Below are 24,356 nucleotides of genomic sequence, written 5' to 3'. Positions count from 1 at the left end.
CCCGATATAATGTGTATAATTTACTTACTTACATTAACCCCTAACCAGGCATAGTACGAGTCATCGACCACATAGAGTTAGATCAAGAAAAGTCTGCAGCGATTTTGATAGCCCACGCAGTGCAAGTTTTATTATGTTATTAATTATTACGTCATATTTTCATAGACCTTTGACGTTTAAAATAACAGTAGCACTGCGTGGGTTATCTAATCTGCTGCAGATTTTCTCTGGTCAGACTCCAGTTTAATAGACCTTGCATTGATATGGTCAAGTTTCGTGTTTCACTCTGAAGCAAAGTTGTTTAACCCTCGAGTTTGGAAACCTTCGCAATGCTTAAGGTTCAACTACGCAAATTGCGTGTAAAACGCGCGGTTGTTTTGTGAGATAAATGCGATGCGTCCGCACCGCTCATTTTACATCTAATCACATTTTTTTTAACGTTTATTGCAAAAACCATCTACATACAGCACCACTCATATAAATTTAAAAAAAAGAGGATTTTATACACTAAACAGTTAAAACTATTAGTAGCTTAACTAACATGCAATAATAGTCGTAGTCTTGATGCTGCTATAGAGGCTACAAATGGACACCACTCAGCATATGCTCTAACATAATATATATGCTACAGCGCTGGTCTTCCGTGGAGCCCAGGGCAAAAAGATAGCTCAGAACAGTAAAGGCAGTGCAAAATGTGATTCAGTACTTAATATTTAACATAAATTAGAAACTTATACAAGAAAAAGAAAAAAACAAATTTGATATGGAAGTATGGAAGTGAAGTGGAAGGTTGGGAATATGTAAATATATATAGAAGAAGTCAGGCAAAGCATGTATTTAGTTAGTATAATATTAAATATAGTGGAGCATATATAAATAAAATAGGGAACTCGAATAAATAAAGAATTAGATTTATAATATAAAATTTGTGAGAAAGAGAAAATGATTTAACTAAGATGCATGGAACACTAAGAACACGGCAGTTGCAAGCTGAAAAGATATTGTTTAAATTTAAGTATAAAGTGTGTAATGTTTTTGAGTTACGTATTGGAGGGGGTATGTTGTTCCAGCATTTCGTGGCAGAATAGCGAAAACTGCCACGAAATGCTCTGATAATTTAATGAAGTAATGACCATACACCATTGACATATACATAAAGACAAGCCTTACAGGCACTAAAAATGGTGCTAGTTCAGCGGTGCCACTCAGGAATTTGAGCCAATCGTGCAGTCTAACGCAACAAGTTGCGACCATACGCGCACGTGATGCGAGCGAACTCTTCAACCAATCGCGTTGTAGCCTTAGATTGCACGATTGGCTCGAGTTCGTGTGCGTGACACCGCTGTACTGGCCCCATCTCGGAGAAATTAACAAATTCCACAGCGCCATCTACTTCAGCTGTCAAACTGTATAGTCACGATATTTTCCTAACCCTAACATGACGTTTACAAACAAAGAATCTTCAGTAACGCAGTAAAATAAAGTAAAAAACCGGACAAGTGCGAGTCGGACTCGCCCACCGAGGGTTCCGTAATTTTTTGTATTTGTTGTTATAGCGGCAACAGAAATACATCATCTGTGAATATTTCAACTGTGTAGCTATCACGGTTCGTGAGATACAGCCTGGTGACAGACGGACGGACAGCGGAGTTTTAGTAATAGGGTCCCGTTTTACCCTTTGGGTACGGAACCCTAAAAATACAAACACTCCAACCACGCTAAGTTTGCACTGACTTGGCACTCTTGGCAGCGACAATGTACAGTCAGCTGCAGAGATAGTTGACAGCGGGGGTCATTTATCCCTGCAGCTGACTGTACTTACGACTTGGCGTGGAGGCGGTCTCTCAAAGGGTTATTAAGCCAATCCTTTTCAGGAGTTTCTGAGGGCCTACCGCGAACCACTTTCGACGTGTTGCCTATCTGTCGCACATGTAATTCGTACGTAAGTGTGACAGGGAGGCAACACGTCGAACATGGTTCGCGGTAGGCCCTCTGGTGAGGACAAATAATGAATGATGATATTCTTCCGAAAAAAGCTCAGTCCAATTTTATAGTTTATAATAAAAACTTGATGTATAAGTACATAATTATATTCTATAGCATGTGATAAATCAGCGGTCGGCAACATCCGGGCCCCCCCCTGGCTATTATATATGGAATATTGACAAACAAGAATGTCTGATAAAGTCACAAATATTAACAAAGTGCGGCTTCAACGTCGTTATTAACTACTATGTGGCCCTTGGCGGCTAAAAGGTTGCCGACCACTGTGATAAACTGATAAATTATAATATATCAATAAAAATACTCCTAGGAAAGACACAAGTTTCTTTTACAAAAAGAAAATGTAATTTTTAATTAATACCATGCTATGTTACACCTGTTTTATATTAATAAAAACTATGTACAATCATTGTCAAAGATGTGTTTACATCATATAATATATTTTACCTTAGTTATTATGAAAGGGAGTAGTAGTTATTACAACGTACTGTTCAATCCTGCAAAGTTTCTTTGACTGAAGTTATTACGGAAGTTACACAACAAAGAACCTAGTTACAAAAACTTTAACATAAAACAGCAATTAAAATACAATTTTCTTGCCCATGCAGTAAGGTTTACACCTATATTAATAATTTCCTTTGTAAAATGAAAAACAACAGCTCACCAATGTTGCGTCAAAACATTTTGACGCAAGATGGATGGGTGAGCTGCTGTTTTTATTTTAAATTTTAATTATAGTTTTCAACAAATATAACTTAATTAACCTTGCCTGCTTAGAAAAAAGCTGGATTTACAAAAGACATTATGTACTTTACAGTAACTTACTAAAAACAATAAAATTAATATGACTGCCTGTTGCAACCTTTATTTGCATAGTAAACCTGTCTTGAATGTGTTTTTAATTATTTGTGGTGCAATATAGGATATTTTAGTTACTTAAGATTTTATTGGACTTTGGCAGCAAGTTTAAGTTCTGCTGAGATTTTTTTATACACCCCAAATAATATACCCAAGTGGCAAAAATGAAGCAACATACTAGATAAAACAGTACTTGGGTAAGTATTCCATGAAAACTCTATAAGAGCTAAGATTAAAAACTTTAAAATGATTGAAAAATTAGTAGACCACAACAGATACGGCAAGCTGTGGAAGTACCATGAGTAAAACTGATAATGAAGGCTCCGTGCACACACAATGCCAATGAAGTTCACTAAAAACATGGGAAGTATAAACATTTGAGACAAGATATCAAAGTTAATGTGGTATTTAGTAGGTTGCTTCACTTCAATAGGGTTTTTGTGAGTCTTCTTCACACTTTTTTGAGAAGACTTCTGCAACATATTCTCAAATGAGTTCAAAAATTCTTCTTGTTCTTTGGTTAATGTTTCAACTTCCAATCCGGCATTAACTTTTTGTTCTTTTTTCAATTTACTTTTTCTCTGGTTCTTTTTGTTTTCTAAGTCAATTTGAGGCTGCACTTGTTTTTGTACATACTTTAAGCGACAGTATGTTTGAAAATATTTTGTACACAAAGGCAAAAAAATCAAAAGAAGTATAACATGTATTGCCAATAAAGTCAAATGAAAGCACTTGCTTTCAAATATATCAACATCTAAAAACCTGTAGTTGACTGTCCAAGTGTGGTTGAAAACTCTACCAATGTCAAAGCTACCTTTTAAATATGCTATCGGATTATTGAACAAAAATGGTGCACCAAGTATTAACTGGACAAATCCACAAACAGCTAGTTGTTGCATAGTTCTAAACCAGCCCAAATTTATCAAGTAGAAGAAGAACAATCCAGGAGCATAAAGTAGTATATTCATCTTAACTGAAACTCCTAAACTATAGAAAACACTGCCCAAGAACCATTTGTCTTCTAAAAACAAATTTAATGATGCATAAAGGAATAATACAGCAATTGGGTCATTGAACAGACGCAGTACATAAATAGAATGAATCCTATAGGATGTTAAAATAGTAAATGCCATTACATATGGTGGGACCTTTTTGGTTTTAATATAAATTCTAAGAACAAGCACAAGTTGCAACAAATAGACAACTATAAACAAATACTGGGCCAGAATAATGTTTGTACCCTGACTTGTAAGGAAATAAAACAATGAATATATGTACACAAATCCTGCTGGATATACCAATGGACCGGTGTCACCTCGGAGTTGGCTGTAGTCTAAAGTTCCATTCAAGAAACCTTCACATTCTTGCATGTACGCTTTCCAGTCAATCTCGGTGTACGGCACGCGCTCGACCACTAAAACGTTCACGACCAATTCAGTAGCGATGATCAGTGTGGCCATGAACCAGAGCTGCGTCGGATTCAGTATTAGCCCTTTCATGTAGTTCCAGGTGAACATCTTTTTCCAGTCGATCTCCAAAAACATATTTTGTAAATGATTACGTTTGCTCATAGTATAAAATTTGACGACAGTTTATTGGTGTACAAGATCACAATTATATTAATCAAAAATTGTGCCAAAGAGCTCCCTAAGTTTTCTATTTTTAGAGTAGGTCGCCGCATGAGTTATTTATGCTCAAGCATTTTTATTCCATCGTCGCCGGTCAAAGATGATAGTAACGTAACGTCAACGTCAACCATCACTGTCAAACAAGATCGAGTTGTGTTTGAGGTACGTGTTTTCACTCGCTTCTTTCTAGCTACACCTGCGACGTGTCGGAAGCCGGTTTGTCTATGTTCATCCCAAACCCATAATGGCATGATGGCTCGTCTCTACAAAATGCGGCGTAATAAAAAAAAACTACAACACCCGCTTTTTTTTCACAATCCAGCCAGTGTGATGAAAACAAACTAACCTTTAGTGAGAATTCTATTCTTTGCTGGCCAAGCAAATCTTGTTAGTAAAAAAAGGCGCGAAATTCAAATTTTCTATGGGACGATATACCTTCGCGCCTACATTTTTCAAATTTGCCGCCTTTATCTACTGACAAGATTTGCTTGACCAAGTATATATTATCTTTAATATAGGTAGTTATTTTTGCATATACCTGGGTCAAATAATATAATAGTGAGTGAGTATATACCCTTGAAAAGGGCGGGATTCCCTTCTACGTATTTAGCCAGCCAAGGCCACAGCCGATTCCTGGGAGGGCCGAGAATCTTTTGTAGGCTAGGATGACGTTTGAGATTATATTACAACCTATAATAGTTTCTGCACACGACTTCGTCTGAGCGGATGATGATGATTGATATAAACTATCCATATCTAGTATCTAATGTCCTTCCTCGGATTATCGTATCACCGTACAAAATCGATCAAAATGATCAAGGTTTAAGCGTTGAGGGGTAACAGACAGAGTAGTCAGATAGATAGACAGAGTTACTTGCGTATTGACAAATAAATATTAAATATTATAATTATATTAATATTAGGTATAGGTATACGTAAGTAGGGATTTTCAAAATCCTGGATACTTAGAGGAGCATTGCTTAACTTTTTGACTCTGTTCTGTATCCGGATATGTTTTTTATGTGTATGTTTTACATGAAGTGCCTGCCCTAGCCCGTATCATGAGACGCACGCAGAGGCACCGTGCGTCCCATGACGCAGCTAGAGTGCGCCTATTTCCACCCAGTGGCTGTTAGCAACTCGCATCTTATGCATCTTTCACTTCAACTCGGAGCTTATAGCTCTAACGACTCCACTCTGTTCGGCAGGCCGGCCAAGGCAAGCCAGAGGCATGAGAGGCAGAGAATCCACCCATCCTCCTTCGGGTGACAGAACTCCCCAGGAACATTCGGGCACGTGAGGTGAGTCAGGTCGCTACTCCCCAACAACTCGCCACAAGCTGCCCTGCGTCCTTGTTGTTATTAAGTAATTATTCAATAAAACTCGTTAAGCCGTGTTTGCATTGCCATTATATGATCTTTTTGTCGTCTTGTTTTTCTCACAAATTAAGTCTGTCACTGTCCAGTTACAACAAAATAAGATGCGGAAGGCAGAAAACGCAATGTGGGGTTGTTGGAGAGCAAGAGCATGACGTTAAAAAAGGTATTATTTTTTATTTATATGCGTAGGTATACATTCTATTATAGACTTCTATTTTTCATAATACTTAATCACAGTTCAAGATCTGTTTGTAAAATATTTTATCTTATCATGATTCTGATTGATGAACATACAAAACATATTTAAAGAGGTATTAATTGATAACATTATCCAATTGAGGAGAACTCCTAGAATTAAATGAACCACGTAAGTTCTATATTGACTAATTGTAGATTTAAACAGATCTTTGAGATCTCCAATGAAATAAATATAGTCTGGCAAACCAATTTTTCAGTCCAAATAGGCGTCTGAAAAATAAATTTATTAGGCGTAAGGGGATCGATATCCCGTAGGAATTTTGACACTCGCACCCTTTTTTCTACTGGCGAAATGGTTTACCAAACCTAAGTTTATTTCGAGTGTGGCCGGGGCTATAAGTACCTATAGATGTATCTCGACTGTACTGTACATTTTATTCATAAAACTGTACAATTTATTAAATTTTCAGGATAATAACGGGACGTAAAAATGAAAGCCATGTTTGTGGTTCCATTGCTGCTGTGTGCATGGGCACACGCGGGTAGCGTCTATCAAAAATCCGGTAAGACTTTGTGCAGGTATTTAAGTAGGTAGAGAGAGCACAGCCTCCTTATTACGGTTGTAGAATGTTGACTCAGTATCCCGTCCAAATTTGCAGTTTCTTAGTTGCTCTGAGCATCTACTTACAAAGTAACCCCATTTAGTACCTTTAAGTTTTATATTCCATGTAGTTTAGTTTTATTATTGTTTAGTTTGTATTTTTTGTCTCAATAAAATTCCCAATGTCCATTTAGTACCTAGTAGTTGTCATGATTTTCCCTAGCTAGAACAAATTACTTTATAATTTGGAGGCCAACTTTGTTAGCTTGCCGCCTAAATGTTTCAAACTTGCCTCCATTTACTAGTAGGTATTGGAGGCAATTTTGAAACATTTATGCGGAAGGGATTGCCAAATTATAAGAAATAAGTATAAGTATTAAAACTAAAAATTTAAGCATAATGGATGGTAATGTTATAAAACATAAATATTTTAAAATTTTAGTGGCAAGCCGAATATTCGGAGTTAACGAATTGCATATAAATATGTTGGCTCGAGACAATTTGTTCTCCAAGGACGATCAGTTGATAGCAACTGAATTAGATGCAATGGATACGGTTGCACGAAATGCTTTCGAGAATAGAATCCAAATACTGCTGGAGTCATTCAGGGATGTTGTTATCAATGGCAATGATAATTTCCCAATCTTGGATCCCTTCATTCTAGGGCCTTTAGGCCCCGTAGCTGTTGATATTGCTCCTGGGTATGTTACACAATGTACTATTCGATTATTCAACTGAAGACGTACATTTTATGATTATTAATACATTTATAAATAACTTGTTGCAGTACACGAGCAAACATCGTGATCCCTTACTTCCACTTGGACGGTTTGCGATGGTACGTGGTGGACGATGTAACCTTCTCCCCTTTGCGCCTCACCGTGGGACTGCACGTAACTGTGCCCTGGTTAACGTTTACAGGTACGTTTCAGGATATCTAATTGATATTTTACTAGGTTGCTATCTAATCAATATTGGAAATATCGATTTGAATTCAACTGCCAAGCCCGGGTCCCCAAAAGACAACGGCCATCCACCCACCCTGTGTCATCCACCACAATTGAACGTTTTTGAAGCCGTTGGTGGTTGGACTGGTTGGTGGATATATTTTATAAAATTATATTTAATAAAATGAGATTAAAATTTAAAAACATGTAAAGTAGCTGTCAGACTCCAGAATGTTGTGGTCAGAAATACTGGGTTACTCTTATGAGTATGTTATTCTACAAAACAAATTCGAATTTTTTTTTCACTCACGTAGTTTAAATCAATCATCGTCGACGCAAAACATTCTCACTTCATATTTATAGTAGAGAGAGTTGCTCGCAGTCAGTGGTAAAAAGGAGATAAAAATATCGCAGTTGTCATGTTAACATTGCATGGTATATACCTTCGAGCAACACCGGCTTCCGACACGTCAGAAGGGAGGGGCCCAAGCGATATCTCACCGTACAAATCTTTCTGCCATTTTTCGCGGGGGGAAGGTGCACACAGTGGCACTTCTCACACACTTACATACAAAATCCAATCAGAGGCCCTACCGCGAACCACGTTCGACGTGTTGCCTCTCTATGGCACTTGTAAATTCATACGTAAGTGTGACAGGGAGGCAACACGTCGAACGTGGTTCGCGGTAGGCCCTCTGTAATGACGACACAAATACATACAAAATGACACACGTCAAAGACAAATCTTGCAAACCTCGATCTCTTTTTGTGTACGGACGAGTGACTAGTGTCACAACACGCACACTAACACATTTCCGTTGAAGTATGTCATTGTATCCTGAGAGATGAGAAGTCGGATTTGTCGCTCGACCGATCCGCAATTTGTACTGAGCGAGCAAAATCGATAAATCCAACAAATACTTGAGACTAAAATATAATAATTGTATTTAAATGTAATTAAACGTATGATATGTAAAAAAAATATTACATGTGAAATGTAACACTTTCTTTTTGTAAATTTGACGTCCCCGACCTCTTTTTATAACAAAAAACCGAGCAAACAGGCATTTTTGTGCAGCAGTGTTCACGCGCGCGTCTGGACTCGGTCTAGTGAAAAATCCAAGTGCAACTAGTTTTATTACCCGCGGTAGATTATATTGACGCGCTAATCTTGTACCTCGGCAGAGGGGAAATAGTGCGAATGCCGCCTCCCTTCCGTGTTGCTCGAAGGTATATACATAGAATAACAGCTTGGTGGTAACTAATGGGAATCACCCGAAATACTATACTCACCGCAATACCAACTGGCGACTGAGGTCATAATGCTATCTTTCTTTTACCCTTGTTAAGACCAACCAATTCAACCAAGGGTGAAAGAGATGGCATTATGACCTCAGTCGCCAGTTGGTATTGCGGGTACTATAGTAGATAATTATTTTGATAATTATATTGTTAGATAATATTGATGTGCAGGTAATTACGAGGCTGATGCTAGAATCGGATTCCTGACGGTACACAGAGCTGGTGGCAATTACAGGCAAGTAAATACTAATAGAAATGATTTTATAGATTATATCTACCTACAACGAGACTCTTGACTTGCTTTGGATCCTCAAGTTACGTGGTAACAGGCTCAGACACCACAGGCGCGTAGAGCTCTATTTACGGTTGCAGGGGTTTGTTTGTTTGTTTGTTTGTTTGTTTGTTTGTTTGTTTGTTTGTTTGTTTGTTTGTTTGTTTAATTTGTTTCAAAATACTTACTTTATCTTATTTCTGGGAAACCTTTGTTGTCTGGAAGCTTTCTACCGATAAGACAGCTAGTTGTTTGCCTCTGCTATTATTTCTGTTTTCTTTTGTACCTATTGTTTTCTTTTATTGAGGTGTGCATGCAATAAAGAATGTTTTTACATATAGTGTTGTAGGGTATTAAGTATATTATCAATGCATATTACATCTCCAGAGTCCAGACTCCAGCCGTGAGTTTTACATACCTACCTTTTGCAAGCTAAAGCAGTCGAACTTAAGGCAGTCTAAAACCTACTAAAACTAGATAGTGGTCTCAACTCATTTATTAATTATTTGAAATCTATAAAGTAACTGCCATTTTGTTTTCTAGAGTTTTTATCAACCGCTTGGAGGTCGGCGTGGACCTTAGGCTCGGGACCAATCTCCTAGCTGGACACCTGGTGCTTCGAGAACTGAATATCAAGATTGACATCCAAGACGTCAATGTAAGTGGCATACCTATTGACCATTATTTTAAGTACTTTTCACCACACCTCGGAGCGGTTCTCTTCATTCATAAAAAGCAGTGGGCAGCTGCAGCAGCTGCAATTTATCTTTAAATAAACTTTGAAGATTGCGTTGCGTGGGTTTTAATGTCAAATAGCTTGAAGGGTAAACAACAACTTTAATATGATCCCATTGATCCCATTGCTAAACTAATTTAATAACTAATTTGTGCATTTGCCCAGCTGTGGGACGTATACTTATATGTAAGCTGATTTATTAAGTATTTATTGTATCTCCTTGGATTTCACGGGCGTATCCCGGTCTTTTGATAGGTTTGCGTGGGGACATTAGATTCAACACGTAGAGGCCCCTTGGAGAATTTAGAACGCCTGCAGGAACCCGTTTGCAGGCGCAACGATATACACCCATGAACCACCCATGAATTGGGACTATTGTAGAAAAAGTAAGGATTGAAGTTTGAGCGGACAATGAGACTGGGTTATTTTATTGTAGAGACGTGGGACACCTGCCATAACAATGATTTACACGTTATCGAGGCAGGTGGTGACTTGCCGCTTAGCTGACTAGATGGGCCCCTGAAACTGCCGTCGTCTTATTATTACGAGTCCTATTTTTTTTCTCAATCGGCCATATTGCATAATTTTGTTGGTCAAGCAGATCTTCTCAGTAGAAAATGGCGGCAAATTTGAAAAATGTTGGCGCAAAGGGATATCGTCTCATAGAAAATTTGAATTTCGCGCCTTTTTCTACTGACAAGATTTGGTTGACCATCTATATTATTATGGTGAGACAGTTGCCTTTACATATATCGATTATTTTTTTATTCAACAGATACGTATCGAAGGCATGGTGGGTTCCAATGTACTCAACAATTTAATCAACCACTTCGTACAAAGCATCACCCGAGACGTGGTGCAAAACGAGATGCAAAACCTGAGCAATCTGCTTAGCGAAGAACTGTTCGACATCATCAACGAAGTGCTTAAGGATTACACTTTAGCAGATATTTTGGACTAAAATAAAGGGAATATTATTATATAGACCCGGTGTAGATCTATGCACTCTTGGGTACATAAACTTTACTATTGTCTTATCAAGTTATCAATAGTGAATAATAAAGAAATCGTTAAATCTGATTACTTTTATTTACTAAGTATTAATTACCTACCTAAGGCAAAACACCTGTTGATAACAATAACGTAGGTATCTAATATGCCGCAATCAAATTGTAAAATCAGCCTTTACAAACAGCGTCGTCATTATTATACTAACATGAGCGTAGAAGAGGTATTTATAGTACGGTACGGGAATAGGCAAATTGTTAGTGCCTATTGCGTGCTCTTTCTCGCTTTCACTTAGGGGTGCGGCGCACCAAAGTCGTGGTGCGGTGCTAGTAGGTTGAGTAAGATCATTTAGCATGCACTTTAGCACTTTAGTCTCAGGCGATGCCGCTTGGCACGATTGTTCCTTAGGTCAAACAAAGCTGATTTGCCCCGGTAGCCGGGAGATCGTACCATGCAGACCCCCCAAAAAGGGGGGGTGAAAGGGACGGCTCCCCAGGTCCAATCTATGCTATATTTCTTCCTAGTCTTAGCAACAAGGGCAAGTTATATATCATTTTCCTATAATTTAGGGATGGGGAATTCATTTTCGAAATAATTATTATGCCTTTCCATACAAAAAAATATTTTTGTACAAAAAATGAAAATGTTGTGTAATTTTTTGTGACAATTTTGGATGTTACAATTACAGTGTGGCGATTTTGACTAAATAAAAAATTGGACGATGTAGCCCATGTATTCTATATTCAGAAAAATATCACTTTATAGTAGGCAATCATACATTATTTCTTAATAAAAAAATAATTTATAGCGCGTGGCGGTAACGATTTCCATACAAATGGAACTATGCCCAAAGTCAAAGATTAAAAATGTTTAGTAAAATCAGAGGTAAAAAACACTGAATTACACACTTAAGGTGGTTCGCTTTTCATACAAAATTCAATCAAAGCTCATTAAGTAACTACACACTATTAGTACACAAATATTTCCGCATTTATCTTCTTTCGAATATTCGTTTGCGCGAAATTATCAGGAAAACAATGTTTCATACAGAAATCATGCAAAAATCATAGTTAAATTTTCATCAATTTTACGTATGTGTGTGTCACAAATGCCGTGTACAGATACATTTGCGACGTTGCCATACCATTTCCGACGTTGCCGGGCTGACCACGACTCGAATTTGGAGTGCCGTCATGTTTAGTGCAGTTTTGTTGACACTGATATTTGACAGGTAGTTAATTGACCTAAGCGAGAAGTTCGTCAGCTTAGCTAAGAACTATCATGGCGTGTTATGCAAACAGTCGCTTTTTTGCTTGCAAACGGAAGATTCCCGGTTCGATCCCCAGTCATTGTATGCTGGAACATAACTTTTTGTATTTTTGTTACACCTAAATTTCGTATTGTTTTTTTATTTTTAATTATTTTTTCTTATTATCATACATCGATTATTAAGTATGGGCTACACGTATTCTTTTATTTTTACAAAGATAATTAGAAATTATACTCTACCTAATCTCTCTGATTTTTACAATCAGGACATCCTCACTGCAATAAAAACCGGGCAAGTGCGAGTCGGACTCGCGCACGAAGGGTTCCGTGCCATAATGCAAAAAAAAAAAAACAAACAAAAAAAAGCAAAAAAAAAAACGGTCACCCATCCAAGTACTGACCACTCCCGACGTTGCTTAACCTTGGTCAAAAATCACGTTTGTTGTATGGGAGCCACATTCAAATCTTTATTTTATTCTGATTTTAGTATTTGTTGTTATAGCGGCAACAAAAATACATCATCTGTGAAAATTTCAACTGTCTAGCTATTACGGTTCGTGAGATACAGCCTGGTGACAGACGGACGGACGGACGGACGGACGGACAGCGAAGTCTTAGTAATAGGGTCCCGTTTTACCCTTTGGGTACGGAACCCTAAAAAGAAGTGTATAAAATTTCCTGTGGTTAAAAATAATGGATTTTGTCTATGAATGAAAAACACAATTATTACTATAGTTTGTTTTTTTTAGCATTAGAAATAAGGTAAACAATCTTGACGTGTCTTTTAATTGAAAAACACATTTTAAAAAATAAGTTACGGCAAATATGTAACAATTTTAAATCTAATACGATCATTTATATTCTTCTGCTTTCATGAGTAATCGTTTTTGATTTTTAAAAAACCGGGCAAGTGCGAGTCGGACTTGCGCACGAAGGGTTCCGTACCATAATGCAAAAAAAAAACAAAAAAAAGCAAAAAGAAAACGGTCACCCATCCAAGTACTGACCCCTCCCGACGTTGCTTAACTTTGGTCAGAAATCACGTTTGTTGTATGGGAGCCCCATTTAAATCTTTATTTTATTCTGTTTTTAGTATTTGTTGTTATAGCGGCAACAGAAATACATCATCTGTGAAAATTTCAACTGTCTAGCTATCACGGTTCGTGAGATACAGCCTGGTGACAGACGGACGGACGGACGGACGGACGGACAGCGAAGTCTTAGTAATAGGGTCCCGTTTTACCCTTTGGGTACGGAACCCTAAAAACCTGATAACACTGAGTATGTGGGGGAAGCGCTGCTGGCCTAGCGGAAAGCAATTCGGAGGTCGCGGGTTCTAACCCCGGCTCGTACCAATGATTTTTCGAACTTTTGTACGAAATAGCATTTGATACCTACCTATTTATACACCGATACCTATTTTTCGGTGAAAGAAAACAATGTGAGGAAACCGGACTAATCCAAATAAGTTTACTCTCTGGGTTGGAAGGTCAGGTAGTCGCTTTCGTAAAAACTAGTGCGCATGCCAATTCTGGGATTAGTTGCCAAGCGGAGATTGAATATCTGGGAGACCGACCAAAGCTTACAAAACATAAAAACTCAAAAATGCGCGTTTTCTCATAGACCTAGCTAAGAGATCAAACCCCTTATAGCAAATTTCATCGAAATCGTTAGAGCCGTTTCATCCAAATATATAAATAAATAATTATATATCTAATAATTGCTGGTTTAAAGGTAAGATAACACAAAGGAGAAACAAAAAGAAATTACCTACTCGCACCAGTCTTGAACCCCAATCCTCTTGCACGTATTTCCACGAACATACCGTTACGCTATTGCAACATACTTACGTTGTGTGAAATTGTCTACTACAAGGATCACGGAAACACTGTTTGCATGTGTGAGTAATAGTAGGAAAAAGCGTGACAGCAACACTCCGTCGAATTAAAAAGGTGGTTTTTGCACAATGAAGTATTCAATGTTTATTTTAATAGTTCAATATTTACTTAAAGAGTGCGCGAAACATACTTTTAAGTATACAAATACCAAGACCATTTCACAAAAAAATAAAATCTGAAATTTTGCAAAAGTGGTGCCATCTAGCGAGAGTTAGGTTTTGAGTAACCTAGGCGAACCACCTTAATACACGTGTAATAAGCCCCCTCCAGACTATGCGCGTGAATCGCGGACGAAGCCGCGAACGTGAGTGTGGAGCAAGTGTGGAGTCGATTTCGCTGTCTGCGAGTGTGGAGCGGGCTTTATGCTTTTTCGGAGCGTTCGGCGCAACGGTAAACGCGCTTATGTAATGCAATACGCGTTGGCTGGCTTGACAATACTTGTCAAAAAAGCAGTGGTGCCATAATAGTGCCATAGCTGCCATTCTTCTGACATTTATTTCTCTAGTAACAGTCGCAACTGTTTTGCCTTTTAATTATTATATCAAGATTTAAACTACACGTTTCATTGCAGTTAATAATAATAAAATCAAGGAAAACAGTAATTTAAGCAATCAAATTAAGTTTTAATGAAACCGTTTTGTATTGAATTTAGTTTACCCCGCTAGTCTTAAAATGGCAGGCAATTTTTGGCAAAGTTCGCACCATCAACAGTGGATACTTGATAAACAAGATTTGATAAGAGATCGGCAACATGATCTTGCTATATTGACGGAAGAAGAGTATCAGAAGATATTTAATTTTTTCGCTAGCATAATACAAATCCTCGGAGAGCAATTGAAGCTTCGTCAACAGGTGATCGCCACGGCGACAGTGTATTTCAAGAGGTTTTACGCCAAGAATTCTCTTAAATGTATTGATCCTTTGCTATTAGCCCCAACATGTGTATTCTTAGCGTCAAAAGTAGAAGAGTTTGGCGTTATTTCGAACTCTCGTCTTATCACCACTTGCCAAACTGTAATTAAAAACAAGTTCAACTATGCATACGGCCAGCAGGAATTTCCGTACAGAACAAATCACATTTTGGAATGTGAATTCTATTTACTAGAGAATCTGGATTGCTGCCTTATAGTCTACCAACCATACAGGCCATTGCTGCTTTTTGTCCAAGATATAGGACAAGATGATCAACTGCTTACTTATGCTTGGCGCGTAGTTAACGATTCACTCAGAACGGACGTGAGCTTGCTTTACCCACCATACCAGGTAACACCTTTGTTTATTATCTTCACTTTTGACTTTGGTGCAGTGCACCATGAATTGGTCAGTCAATGTAACAACAACTATTGTTTCAGATTGCAATTGCAGCCCTTCATATTGCCTGCGTCATGTTGGGAAAAGAGAACCTCAAACCTTGGTTTGCAGAGTTGAATGTTGACTTGGATAAGGTAAATTATGAACTATTTGCTTGCAAACAAATAAGTACATGTACATATTTTTATAGGGTTACATCAACCGGTTACTGCCATTGTTACTAATATTGGGTGTTGTTGCAGATTCAGGAAATTGTCAGGTCCATTATCAATTTGTATGAAATGTGGAAAAGCTATGATGAAAAAAAGGAGATCCAGAGTTTACTTGGAAAGATGCCTAAACCAAAGCCGGCTCCACAGAGATAATATCTACAATAGATACAACCATATTTTATCATATGACTTTAGATCCACTGATGAAGGAAGCCAGTGAATTAGTGAAATAATACTTTGAATGAAATGAACACTTTAGTGATGCATAGTATTTGATCAGCGTTGGCATAGTTATTTGGTTTATGGGAAAAAATTGTGTTATTCCTAACTGTTACCATTTGATTTTATTCCCATTTGATCCCATTGGTGACAGATGAGCATGAAATTACTAGTTGTAACATGTGGAAATGAATTGTTGGTAACATGCAGGAATAACCTAAAACTATGATATAAAGAACTTTCACACTAATTAATGTTTATTCAGGATATGTAGGGTACTTAGGTTAAGTGCTTGTCTGGATCAAAGTAACCATGAGAAAAGATGCATGCTTCATCTATGTTTAGCAGCAGTTACATTTGTGGATAGTTCAGTTGCGATGAGGTATGTTTGAGCTGATTTTTGGTATTTTCAATTCAATTTTAATGGAATTCTGTGAGGACTCTGTGAGGCTTAGGTAAAAGATTGCTTACCTTTTTTGCTTATCCTTATCCTTTGCAAAAACTATGTTTTACGAAAACAAAATAGTAAATCATTTTAATTGGGTACTTTAAAATAAATTATAAAAGTTCTAATTACACCTTTATTGCAATAATCAAAAATCTGTGACACGAATGAAAATTTTCGGGTTCCTCATGAGCATGTTGTATGGTTAATTTGTTTGCATAAATTTTGTTTCTTAGTAAATTATATCAAAAACTACAAATCAACATATCATTGTGTATATTGCACCTTAAAGCATTTTATGGTTTCTTTAGAAGGCAGAAATTTGAATTTCTTTATATCCATAAATAGTGCATATATATTAATTAAAATATGAAATCCATTGTACATTGCATGAGCTACTGACTGCAAAAATCATATATAATTGGTACTGCTATATGATACTTGAAATAAATATCTAACTTGATATATAATTTAAATCAATTGGCTTTTAGTAAAAATAATTTTACAGTTTTATTATTTGTGTTAATCTAGAATACATTGATATAACAATTGCAATGATCAATATATTTTTACGTTTAATTTAGGTAAACATTTATTTGTGAAGTAACCACCACATTTTATTATGATTTAATAGACCTCTCAAAGTTTTTAGCAGCCAAACATTTCCAACTGTAAATTAGAGCGAAAAATATTATATAATAGTATTAGTAGGTAGTTTAAATTTAGTAATTATTAAGATATCAAATCAAGATGTATTGTTTAAATTAATCAATTGATAAGTGGAGCGAGTATAACATTATAAATACTTTGAAATTATAAAATTTCTAATCTGGTAAAAATGGGGTATAGACACATAAAGCAATGTCGCGCTGCTAGTTATGAAGCTGTGACTTGTACACCACTATAAGTAGTTCCTTTTTTTTAGCATTAGAAAAAAAAAGGTGAGCAATCTTGTGTTTGTGTCCAATAGTTACTGGTTTTAAAAAAGCGTTTTTAATTAAAAGACACGTCAAGATCGCGTAGTCTTTTTCTAATGCTAAAAAACTAACTATAAGATTAACCAGATCGTCTAGTCCATACTTGAAGTCGTGCGTGAGAACGTAACTCATGCTAGCAGGTCAGATCGTATTTATAGACGGTCAAACAAATCTTGTCAGTAGAAAAAGGCGCGAAATTCAAATTTTCTATGAGACGATATCCCTTCGCGCCTACATTTTTCAAATTTGCCGCCTTTTTCTACTGACAAGATCTGCTTGACCAACTATATTTTATCGTAGGGTCATTGCGTCAGTTGACCGTCCAGTGCATGTTTCCGTCCACTTGGCGTAGTTGCCACAAAGAATTGTGTATAATTTCAAGGTATATAATAAAATTATACACAATTCTTGTGTGAACTACGCCAAGTGGACGGAACCAGGCACTGGACGGTGAACTGACGCAATGTCCCTAGATGTATCTTCTAACTCCTAGAAACTATTGTTTTGGAAGGAACCTTGACTTATTTGAATAAAAGTAAGTAAAATTAAGTTTTGGTAAAGGCACTTGTGTCTCACTTGTATTCGATGTCCACAAACTATACCTACTCAACATAATACGTATACATAGTTTTATAAAAACCTGTATGTTAGTTTCGTAAGGAAAAATGTATCTGACAAAGTCCAGGTGGACTGGTCAGCTCTACGAAGTGAAAGTGTTATGTAATAAAATAGCCAATGAATTAGTAGGGACTACGTACTAGGGATATATTTACTAGCCTACCCTTATCTATCAATTTATTTTAAAGTTCCTCCCAGTTAGACACACTTAACGAAACAATAAATGGGTCACGAGATCGGACAATCAACAAACGGACGCACAATGGATAGAGACGATCTGACGATGGCGCCTCCCGGTGATATGTGGGTGCCTGGGTGGTGGGTGGGTGCGCCATGGGATGATGGGAACGGGACATAGTTTCATTTATCATTACCATTTTCATAATGTAATTATATTTTATCACTTGAATATGTGTTAGCGAGGGTAGCGAAAATAAATATCGTTTTGATCATCCAAAGAATCGAAACTGCATGAGTTAATTGTACATATGAATGTGGAATATTTTGACTAGCGGTATTTTAATATCAACCGAAATGAATTAACTGCATGATATTTCTAAAACAGCCATGTTTATTTAAATAAATGAATTTTTCAATTATACAATTCTGCCTTTTTATGTCGTTTTCAACCATTATCATCTTTTTCTATGCAATTGTCATTTTAAGTTCCATAATTAAATACTTGGTCTGAACATGCGAAAGCTAATATGAGAGCTTTTAACTGAATGGCATAACCGTATATGGCTGTTAGCCGTTGCTAAAACTTAGAATAGTTCGTCTAGTTCCACACAACATTTTGTTTATTCTAATAAATTTTAGGTACACATGAACATAAAATGACCCAGTAATGGGAAGCCTAATAGTTTTTAATCTAGTTTATTTTGATCGTATAATAAAATTGCATAAGACTTATTGCTGAAAAAATGTACCTACTTGTCAAGAACGTTGTACATACCATATTGTCCTCTACTACAGCACTGCTGCATGCAAGGGCTCGAAACAAAATTGTCAGTAGATTTGCAGAGCCGTTTGCTTTCCCTAGTAATAGCCCTTTTCACATTTGTTATATGCCTACCCGTCAAATAAAAAATCTTTTTTTTTCTTTCAGTATGTATGGTATTTGGAGTTATTATAGAATATTATAAAATAAAACTACATTAGTATAAACATTAAATTTTAGTGATTTGTAAACTAAAACATTATTTTTGTACAATAAATGTGAGAATCTCAAAAAATGGTCTGACTAGAAGAAAACATGTATCGGGGTTCGTAGTAGTAGTACCTAAAAATTTTTTTTTTCACCCTAGGGCGGGAAACACAATTTTCCACTCGGTTATTAGCCTGGTGAACTTTCTGAATATATGAGAGATGAAAAATTCTTATTTTCTTGTCTCATTAATAAGTCCCATTGACTATTTGTCATCATATATTAATTGCATTCATGTAAGTAATGTAAATCATAGTAAGTACCTACAAAGATCGTTATAATTACCATTAGGGAAATAATGGTTTCCAACCTGATACCATCCACACCTGGCGTCGCATGTTACCATCGAATTACTTATACAAGTGCAGAAATAGCTTATTGTAGCGACTGGCAAGTGTAATCATAACATGTCCTCGGCTCGTATGGAACGAAAACATGTAGGTAGGTAGTCAGAGCCGATGCTACAATTACACCTGTGAATTTGTGTAGGAACAGTTTAATAACAAACAAAATTTATACCAATATTAGAATGCGTAGGTATATTTACTTTCGGAAAGCATAATAAGGAACTGTAGATGGACACCGTAAAATGATGGCAATTAACAGTTTTGTGAAAGTGTCTTAATTCCTTAACTCCACTAGGTAGGTAATAGAGGCAGGTAACACACTCTTAACTGTCCATCGGTGGACCTTATGCCTTAGAATAACCCCCGGATCCCGACTGGGCCCCGGTCCTGGGTCTAGAACAACAGTAAGTACCTAGATATTTTTCTAAATTGCCCAACCCCACCGCTGACTATAAATCTGGATCCGCCATAGATGGTAGTTAGAATCCATAGGTACATACGGCGGGGAATAAAAAAATGAGCCTGTGACAAGGACAAACAATAACAGCGCTTTCGCTGCTACTCCTACTGAAGGATCCCGTTCGGTCATTTCCCCCCACCCCTCATGCCTGATCCAGTTAAATAGGTACTAGATTCATGGGATCCGCTCACAAATATCTCAAAAACCAATTTCAAAGCATCGGCATTAGAATAGTACATAACTAGGGTTTCTGCTCGAGAATTCCCGTGGCGAGAAATCCCGAGAATATTGTCCTAAGTCGAGACGGGAAAAAAATATTCAATGCCTCGAGAACTCGAGAAATAAATCTCTTGTGATAAGTAAAAAGAAAACACGCGTATAACACATGATGTGTCAATATATTTCTTTAGGTTGTGAAATAAATATGAACAATGTTTTATTTTTACATTTTCAGGTAAGTAGTTAGGTAGGTCACCTACTTAAAACATTTACTACCAACCAAATAAAAAACTACCTTGATCCGTCCCCTATCGTTCTAGCTTTAACCGATTTTCATGTTTTGAAACTTTAGAACTATCATGAATTCATGATTCATGATATTCATGTAGTGTCTTTTTATTGAAACACGCTTTAAAAAATTTTGTAACGAATTATAGGACCATGTAATAAGTGTAATAACAAACATTACAAAACTAAATTACTATTGATAAATCAAACCATCCCGATATATTCCTATTAGCAAAATATTACAATTTTAGCAGTTTATTGTTACGTTGAGTAAGTACGAGTAATTAATATTACGTAGTAAAACTTCTGTAAATTTTGTCACATCGAGTTAAATTTATTGACTTGAATATTGCTGCCTAATAAAATACCATATTGTGGTTTGTTTACATTTTGTTGAATATTACCTAAAGAAATACTCTATAGCATAACACATCGCCGGTGCGCACGCCTGCACCTATAGTTTTTTTTTGTTGTATTTTTGATTATTCAGTGCAATTTATGGTGACTAAAAATGTACCATATGTTTGATTATTGATCTCACCTACGATTCCTACGAGTCTGATTTGTAAAAAAGCAAAAAAAAATATTAAATAACATGGTGTTTTTTGGAGCTTTCAAAATTTCTCGAGATACTCGAGAAATCTTGGTGGAGAATTCCCGTGCCTCGAGAAATTAAAAATATCGAGAAACCAGAAACCCTATACATAACATACCACGCCACGCCACCGAAGTGTCAAAACTGAAATTGAACTTTATGCATAATGCATTATGCACTTAGGTCTATGTTGCCCTGTGGTCTGTGAGTCGGTCTTTGGCGTCCAAAAGGTTAAGCTAAAGTCTGAATGTTTAGCCTATTAAGCTAGATGTATCTATAGGCCCATGAGGCTTGACGAATATTAATTGACGAAGGTTACCAGATGGCGTTTTTATTAAGAGCCAACAGGAGTGGTCATTTCTCCATACAAACTTACTCGACTGTTTCCTCCGTGAGTTTTGATGCTAGAGCAATGATCAACACAGATTAATATTGTCAATATCTGTGTCGGACCGTTTTGCTTTTTTTGATATTTTTGTTTTTTAAGGCGCTAGAGCCCTTCAAAAATGGCCAAAATGGCCTCATTGACTATGCCGCAATGAGAGGTGTAGTATTCAAAACTGATAGTTGTCAATGAGCCAAAAAAGCATAACGGTCCGACACGGATAATTTCATAATCATTTAGATTTCCAAATTTGGTTACGATTGGTTAAGTTTTGGAGGAGGAAACAGTCGAGTACGAAACCTCGATTTTACGCAGGATTTTTCTCCTTGTCCTTATCGCACTAGTTTTAGGAGCCGCTTCCGTTAGCGAGACGGGTATATTAACCGAAAATATTTAAAACTCAGCTCCTGTTTCGTCTTATATTTATATTATTTGCAAACTTTATGGCTATAGCTGCACTCTTCATGCACAGACTAATGACGTTAATATGGTGTCCAGATAGACAAATAGTCTGCAATTTTTATTTATCAGTAATTTAAGTAGAGATAGATGTTCCTCACAAGCAGCACGGACAGATATTTGCAATCCTTATAATTCTTTCGTCTCTGATCATTAGTGTACACAATGAGTGTAAGTGTACTCCGGTATAAAGCGCCCTCCAGACTATGCGCGTGAATCGCGGGCGAAGCCGCGAACACGAGTGTGGAGTCTAGTTCGCTGATATGCGAAATCGACTCCAGACTCGCGTTCGCGGCTTCGCGCCGCGATTCGCGCACGAGTATGGAGCGGGCTTAAGATACCTATCGAATGCGCGGTGTGGCGGTTATAAAGACAGCACCGGCCGGCAGTCGGCAGTGCCTGTCCTGCAGTGCCGCCGCCACCATGTCCTCAACCAAGATGTTCCTGTGCGACGCCTGCCTTATTTTATTAGTAGGAATCGTATTCGCCGTTGCTGAAGACAAAGCTGTGGGGTAATGTTAATATTTTTTTATTTTTACCATCGACGACAATTCCTAAACCTTATTGTTAGTGTTACGTATAAGAGTTTTATTTTTATAATATTTTCCACGTAGCTGGAGACGGTGACCGCTCGTATTTCCAAACAATTTTATAAATTGTTACGAAAAATACTAAATAATGACTATCACTGTACCCAAGTCATGTGAAAACGCAACCACCTATAGCTTTTTAGGCTTCCATAGATAGTAAGGAACCGGAAGTTCGTCCACCTGCCCGCTTGTAAATAGCTCACCTAAAAACAGATACAATTGGTGGAGAGAAAATTGAAATTTAGGAACACCTACCTTTGCCGATCGATAGTATACCTCTATTAACCCAATAGGTACCTATATATAGGTTAAAAGTTCCGGGCATCACTGCACCTATGATTTTCTTGGCATCGTTTTGATGTTTTTCCTAAATATAATAAGTAATTAAAGTAATTTAATATAAGTAATTATAAATAATTAAAAACCAATTTTTTGTTCAGATTAGTGTTTCTCTGCATTTTAACTGCTAACCGACCAAGGACTTGATTTAATAAGTCACTAATTTACAAGTAGCGGCAGCCGGTAGAATTAAACGCCTATTGGTACAGCGAAACAACGTTGAGATTTAGACCACGCCCTTGATGACACGCCATCTCGTGAACCTACCTTGAATCTCCCTACTCCTCCATGTTTTCATTAAGTACTCCAATTCCATTTGACACCGCCCCGTACGATAAACAGGGCTCGAAATATAACATTCCCTGCAGCGGGTTTCACGCAATTGTAACTATACATTTTAAAAACTTAAAACTGGTTATAGAAGTACAACGGGCTTACCAGAGACAGTGAAGGGCAACTGTACGTGCGGCGGGTTCGACTCGCGCGGCGGCTCCATGCCGCTGGTGGCGCACTCGCCCGGGCTGACGGTGGAGTGCGGCGACACGGGCAACGCCACCTGCAGCAACCTGTGCGTGGCGCTCGCCACCGCCACCCGGGCCAAGGGGCCCGAGGTGCTGTGCAACCGGATCAAGGCCTGCGACGAACTCAAGGTTGGTTCATTCATATTTACAATCAATAAGCCTGCGTAATGTTAATTACCTCACCTAAATTATTTTCTCATAACAAAAAGTAAGGTATTGATACTATTGATTGTCGTAGTGAAGTATATTGAAGTCTAACTAGATGGCGCTGTACGACACCGTAGGACACCATGTTTTGTGCCAAAGGATGGTATTTCAATTTCATCTGTCCAATTGCTTTATCCAATGTCATTGCGCCTCACTTTCTCCTTAAGCAAAATGTGAGATGCAAATATAGGTACATTGGATCAAGATATTGGACAGAGGAACCGCTGTCCAAACATAAAATGTTGACAATGAGAGTTACCTCACAATGTACGGACGGAGCCACAAAGCTTCATAATACAAAATATAATGACCGGTACACGCAGATTAGTCATATAGGTAACACTGTCTCACAATTTAGAGCGAGGTAAGAGAAGCGAACATAACGAATGATAAGTGCCTATAATAACTTCCAATGACGTACCTACCTAACTTCCAATGACGTTATAAACTAATGTTGTTTGAATTTTGCATTGTAGCTCTCCGTATTCTACAAGATCTGCGAAGGTCCGTGGGTGGCCGCGAACATGACGGCTGAAGAGGCGCTGTGCTGCGAGAACTCCAAACCGAAAACGTGCGCCTCGGCCGTGACGTCCTCGACCCCCGCGCCCACCACCCCCGTCACCGGCGCCCCTGTGTGAATCTACCGTCCCTATTAATCTTTGCTGTTTCCGAAAGTTAACGACACGGGAGAATGATTTTAGGAACGATTTACGTTACTTAATACACAACCACAATATTTAACAACAGGCTCCCGTGTGCTTAACTTTCGGCTAAAGTCTCTCAAGTCAGTATGACTCATCATCATAACATTACCTACTCGCCATTTATATAAAATTAATAAGAAATATAAGGTTCAAT

At 37.5% G+C, this 24,356-nt stretch overlaps 4 protein-coding genes across 4 annotated transcripts; 3 read left to right on the top strand and 1 right to left on the bottom strand.

Annotated features, from left to right (window-relative positions):
• Window positions 1–2,041: 2,041 nt before the first annotated feature.
• Window positions 2,042–4,571, bottom strand: LOC134678168 (lethal(2)neighbour of Tid protein). Its single transcript, XM_063536623.1, has one exon. The coding sequence runs from the start codon at window positions 4,431–4,433 to the stop codon at window positions 2,949–2,951; it is 1,485 nt and encodes a 494-aa protein (XP_063392693.1). The 5' UTR covers window positions 4,434–4,571; the 3' UTR covers window positions 2,042–2,948.
• A 1,980-nt stretch (window positions 4,572–6,551) lies between these two features.
• Window positions 6,552–10,921, top strand: LOC134678904 (uncharacterized). Its single transcript, XM_063537649.1, has 6 exons — window positions 6,552–6,630; window positions 7,111–7,369; window positions 7,456–7,589; window positions 9,089–9,152; window positions 9,732–9,846; window positions 10,700–10,921. The coding sequence occupies exons 1-6, from the start codon at window positions 6,558–6,560 to the stop codon at window positions 10,883–10,885; spliced, it is 831 nt and encodes a 276-aa protein (XP_063393719.1). The 5' UTR covers window positions 6,552–6,557; the 3' UTR covers window positions 10,886–10,921.
• A 3,665-nt stretch (window positions 10,922–14,586) lies between these two features.
• On the top strand, window positions 14,587–18,986 carry LOC134678356 (cyclin-C). The gene is made up of 3 exons (XM_063536901.1): window positions 14,587–15,362; window positions 15,452–15,544; window positions 15,653–18,986. Exons 1-3 carry the CDS (start codon window positions 14,772–14,774, stop codon window positions 15,773–15,775), a joined length of 807 nt encoding a protein of 268 aa, XP_063392971.1. The 5' UTR covers window positions 14,587–14,771; the 3' UTR covers window positions 15,776–18,986.
• A 3,219-nt stretch (window positions 18,987–22,205) lies between these two features.
• Window positions 22,206–24,284, top strand: LOC134678901 (uncharacterized). The gene is made up of 3 exons (XM_063537646.1): window positions 22,206–22,353; window positions 23,192–23,420; window positions 23,975–24,284. The coding sequence occupies exons 1-3, from the start codon at window positions 22,265–22,267 to the stop codon at window positions 24,134–24,136; spliced, it is 480 nt and encodes a 159-aa protein (XP_063393716.1). The 5' UTR covers window positions 22,206–22,264; the 3' UTR covers window positions 24,137–24,284.
• The last annotated feature ends 72 nt before the right edge of the window (window positions 24,285–24,356 follow it).

This window comes from Cydia fagiglandana, chromosome Z (genome assembly GCF_963556715.1).
Source record: "Cydia fagiglandana chromosome Z, ilCydFagi1.1, whole genome shotgun sequence".
Lineage (NCBI taxonomy): Eukaryota > Metazoa > Arthropoda > Insecta > Lepidoptera > Tortricidae > Cydia > Cydia fagiglandana.
The sequence above is the reverse complement of the archived record's forward strand: the minus strand, read 5'-3'. Positions and strand labels throughout refer to the sequence as shown.

Bases quoted from the DNA above. Each gene is read 5' to 3' on its own strand.
- LOC134678356 (XM_063536901.1), top strand. From the start codon at position 14,772: ATGGCAGGCAATTTTTGGCAAAGTTCGCACCATCAACAGTGGATACTT. The intron at 15,363-15,451 runs GTAACACCTTTG...CTATTGTTTCAG, and splicing joins TGCTTTACCCACCATACCAG to ATTGCAATTGCAGCCCTTCA. The intron at 15,545-15,652 runs GTAAATTATGAA...GTGTTGTTGCAG, and splicing joins TGAATGTTGACTTGGATAAG to ATTCAGGAAATTGTCAGGTC.
- LOC134678901 (XM_063537646.1), top strand. From the start codon at position 22,265: ATGTCCTCAACCAAGATGTTCCTGTGCGACGCCTGCCTTATTTTATTA. The intron at 22,354-23,191 runs GTAATGTTAATA...AACTGGTTATAG, and splicing joins GCTGAAGACAAAGCTGTGGG to AAGTACAACGGGCTTACCAG. The intron at 23,421-23,974 runs GTTGGTTCATTC...TTTGCATTGTAG, and splicing joins AGGCCTGCGACGAACTCAAG to CTCTCCGTATTCTACAAGAT.
- LOC134678904 (XM_063537649.1), top strand. From the start codon at position 6,558: ATGAAAGCCATGTTTGTGGTTCCATTGCTGCTGTGTGCATGGGCACAC. The intron at 6,631-7,110 runs GTAAGACTTTGT...TTAAAATTTTAG, and splicing joins TAGCGTCTATCAAAAATCCG to TGGCAAGCCGAATATTCGGA. The intron at 7,590-9,088 runs GTACGTTTCAGG...ATTGATGTGCAG, and splicing joins GCCCTGGTTAACGTTTACAG to GTAATTACGAGGCTGATGCT.
- LOC134678168 (XM_063536623.1), bottom strand. From the start codon at position 4,433: ATGAGCAAACGTAATCATTTACAAAATATGTTTTTGGAGATCGACTGG.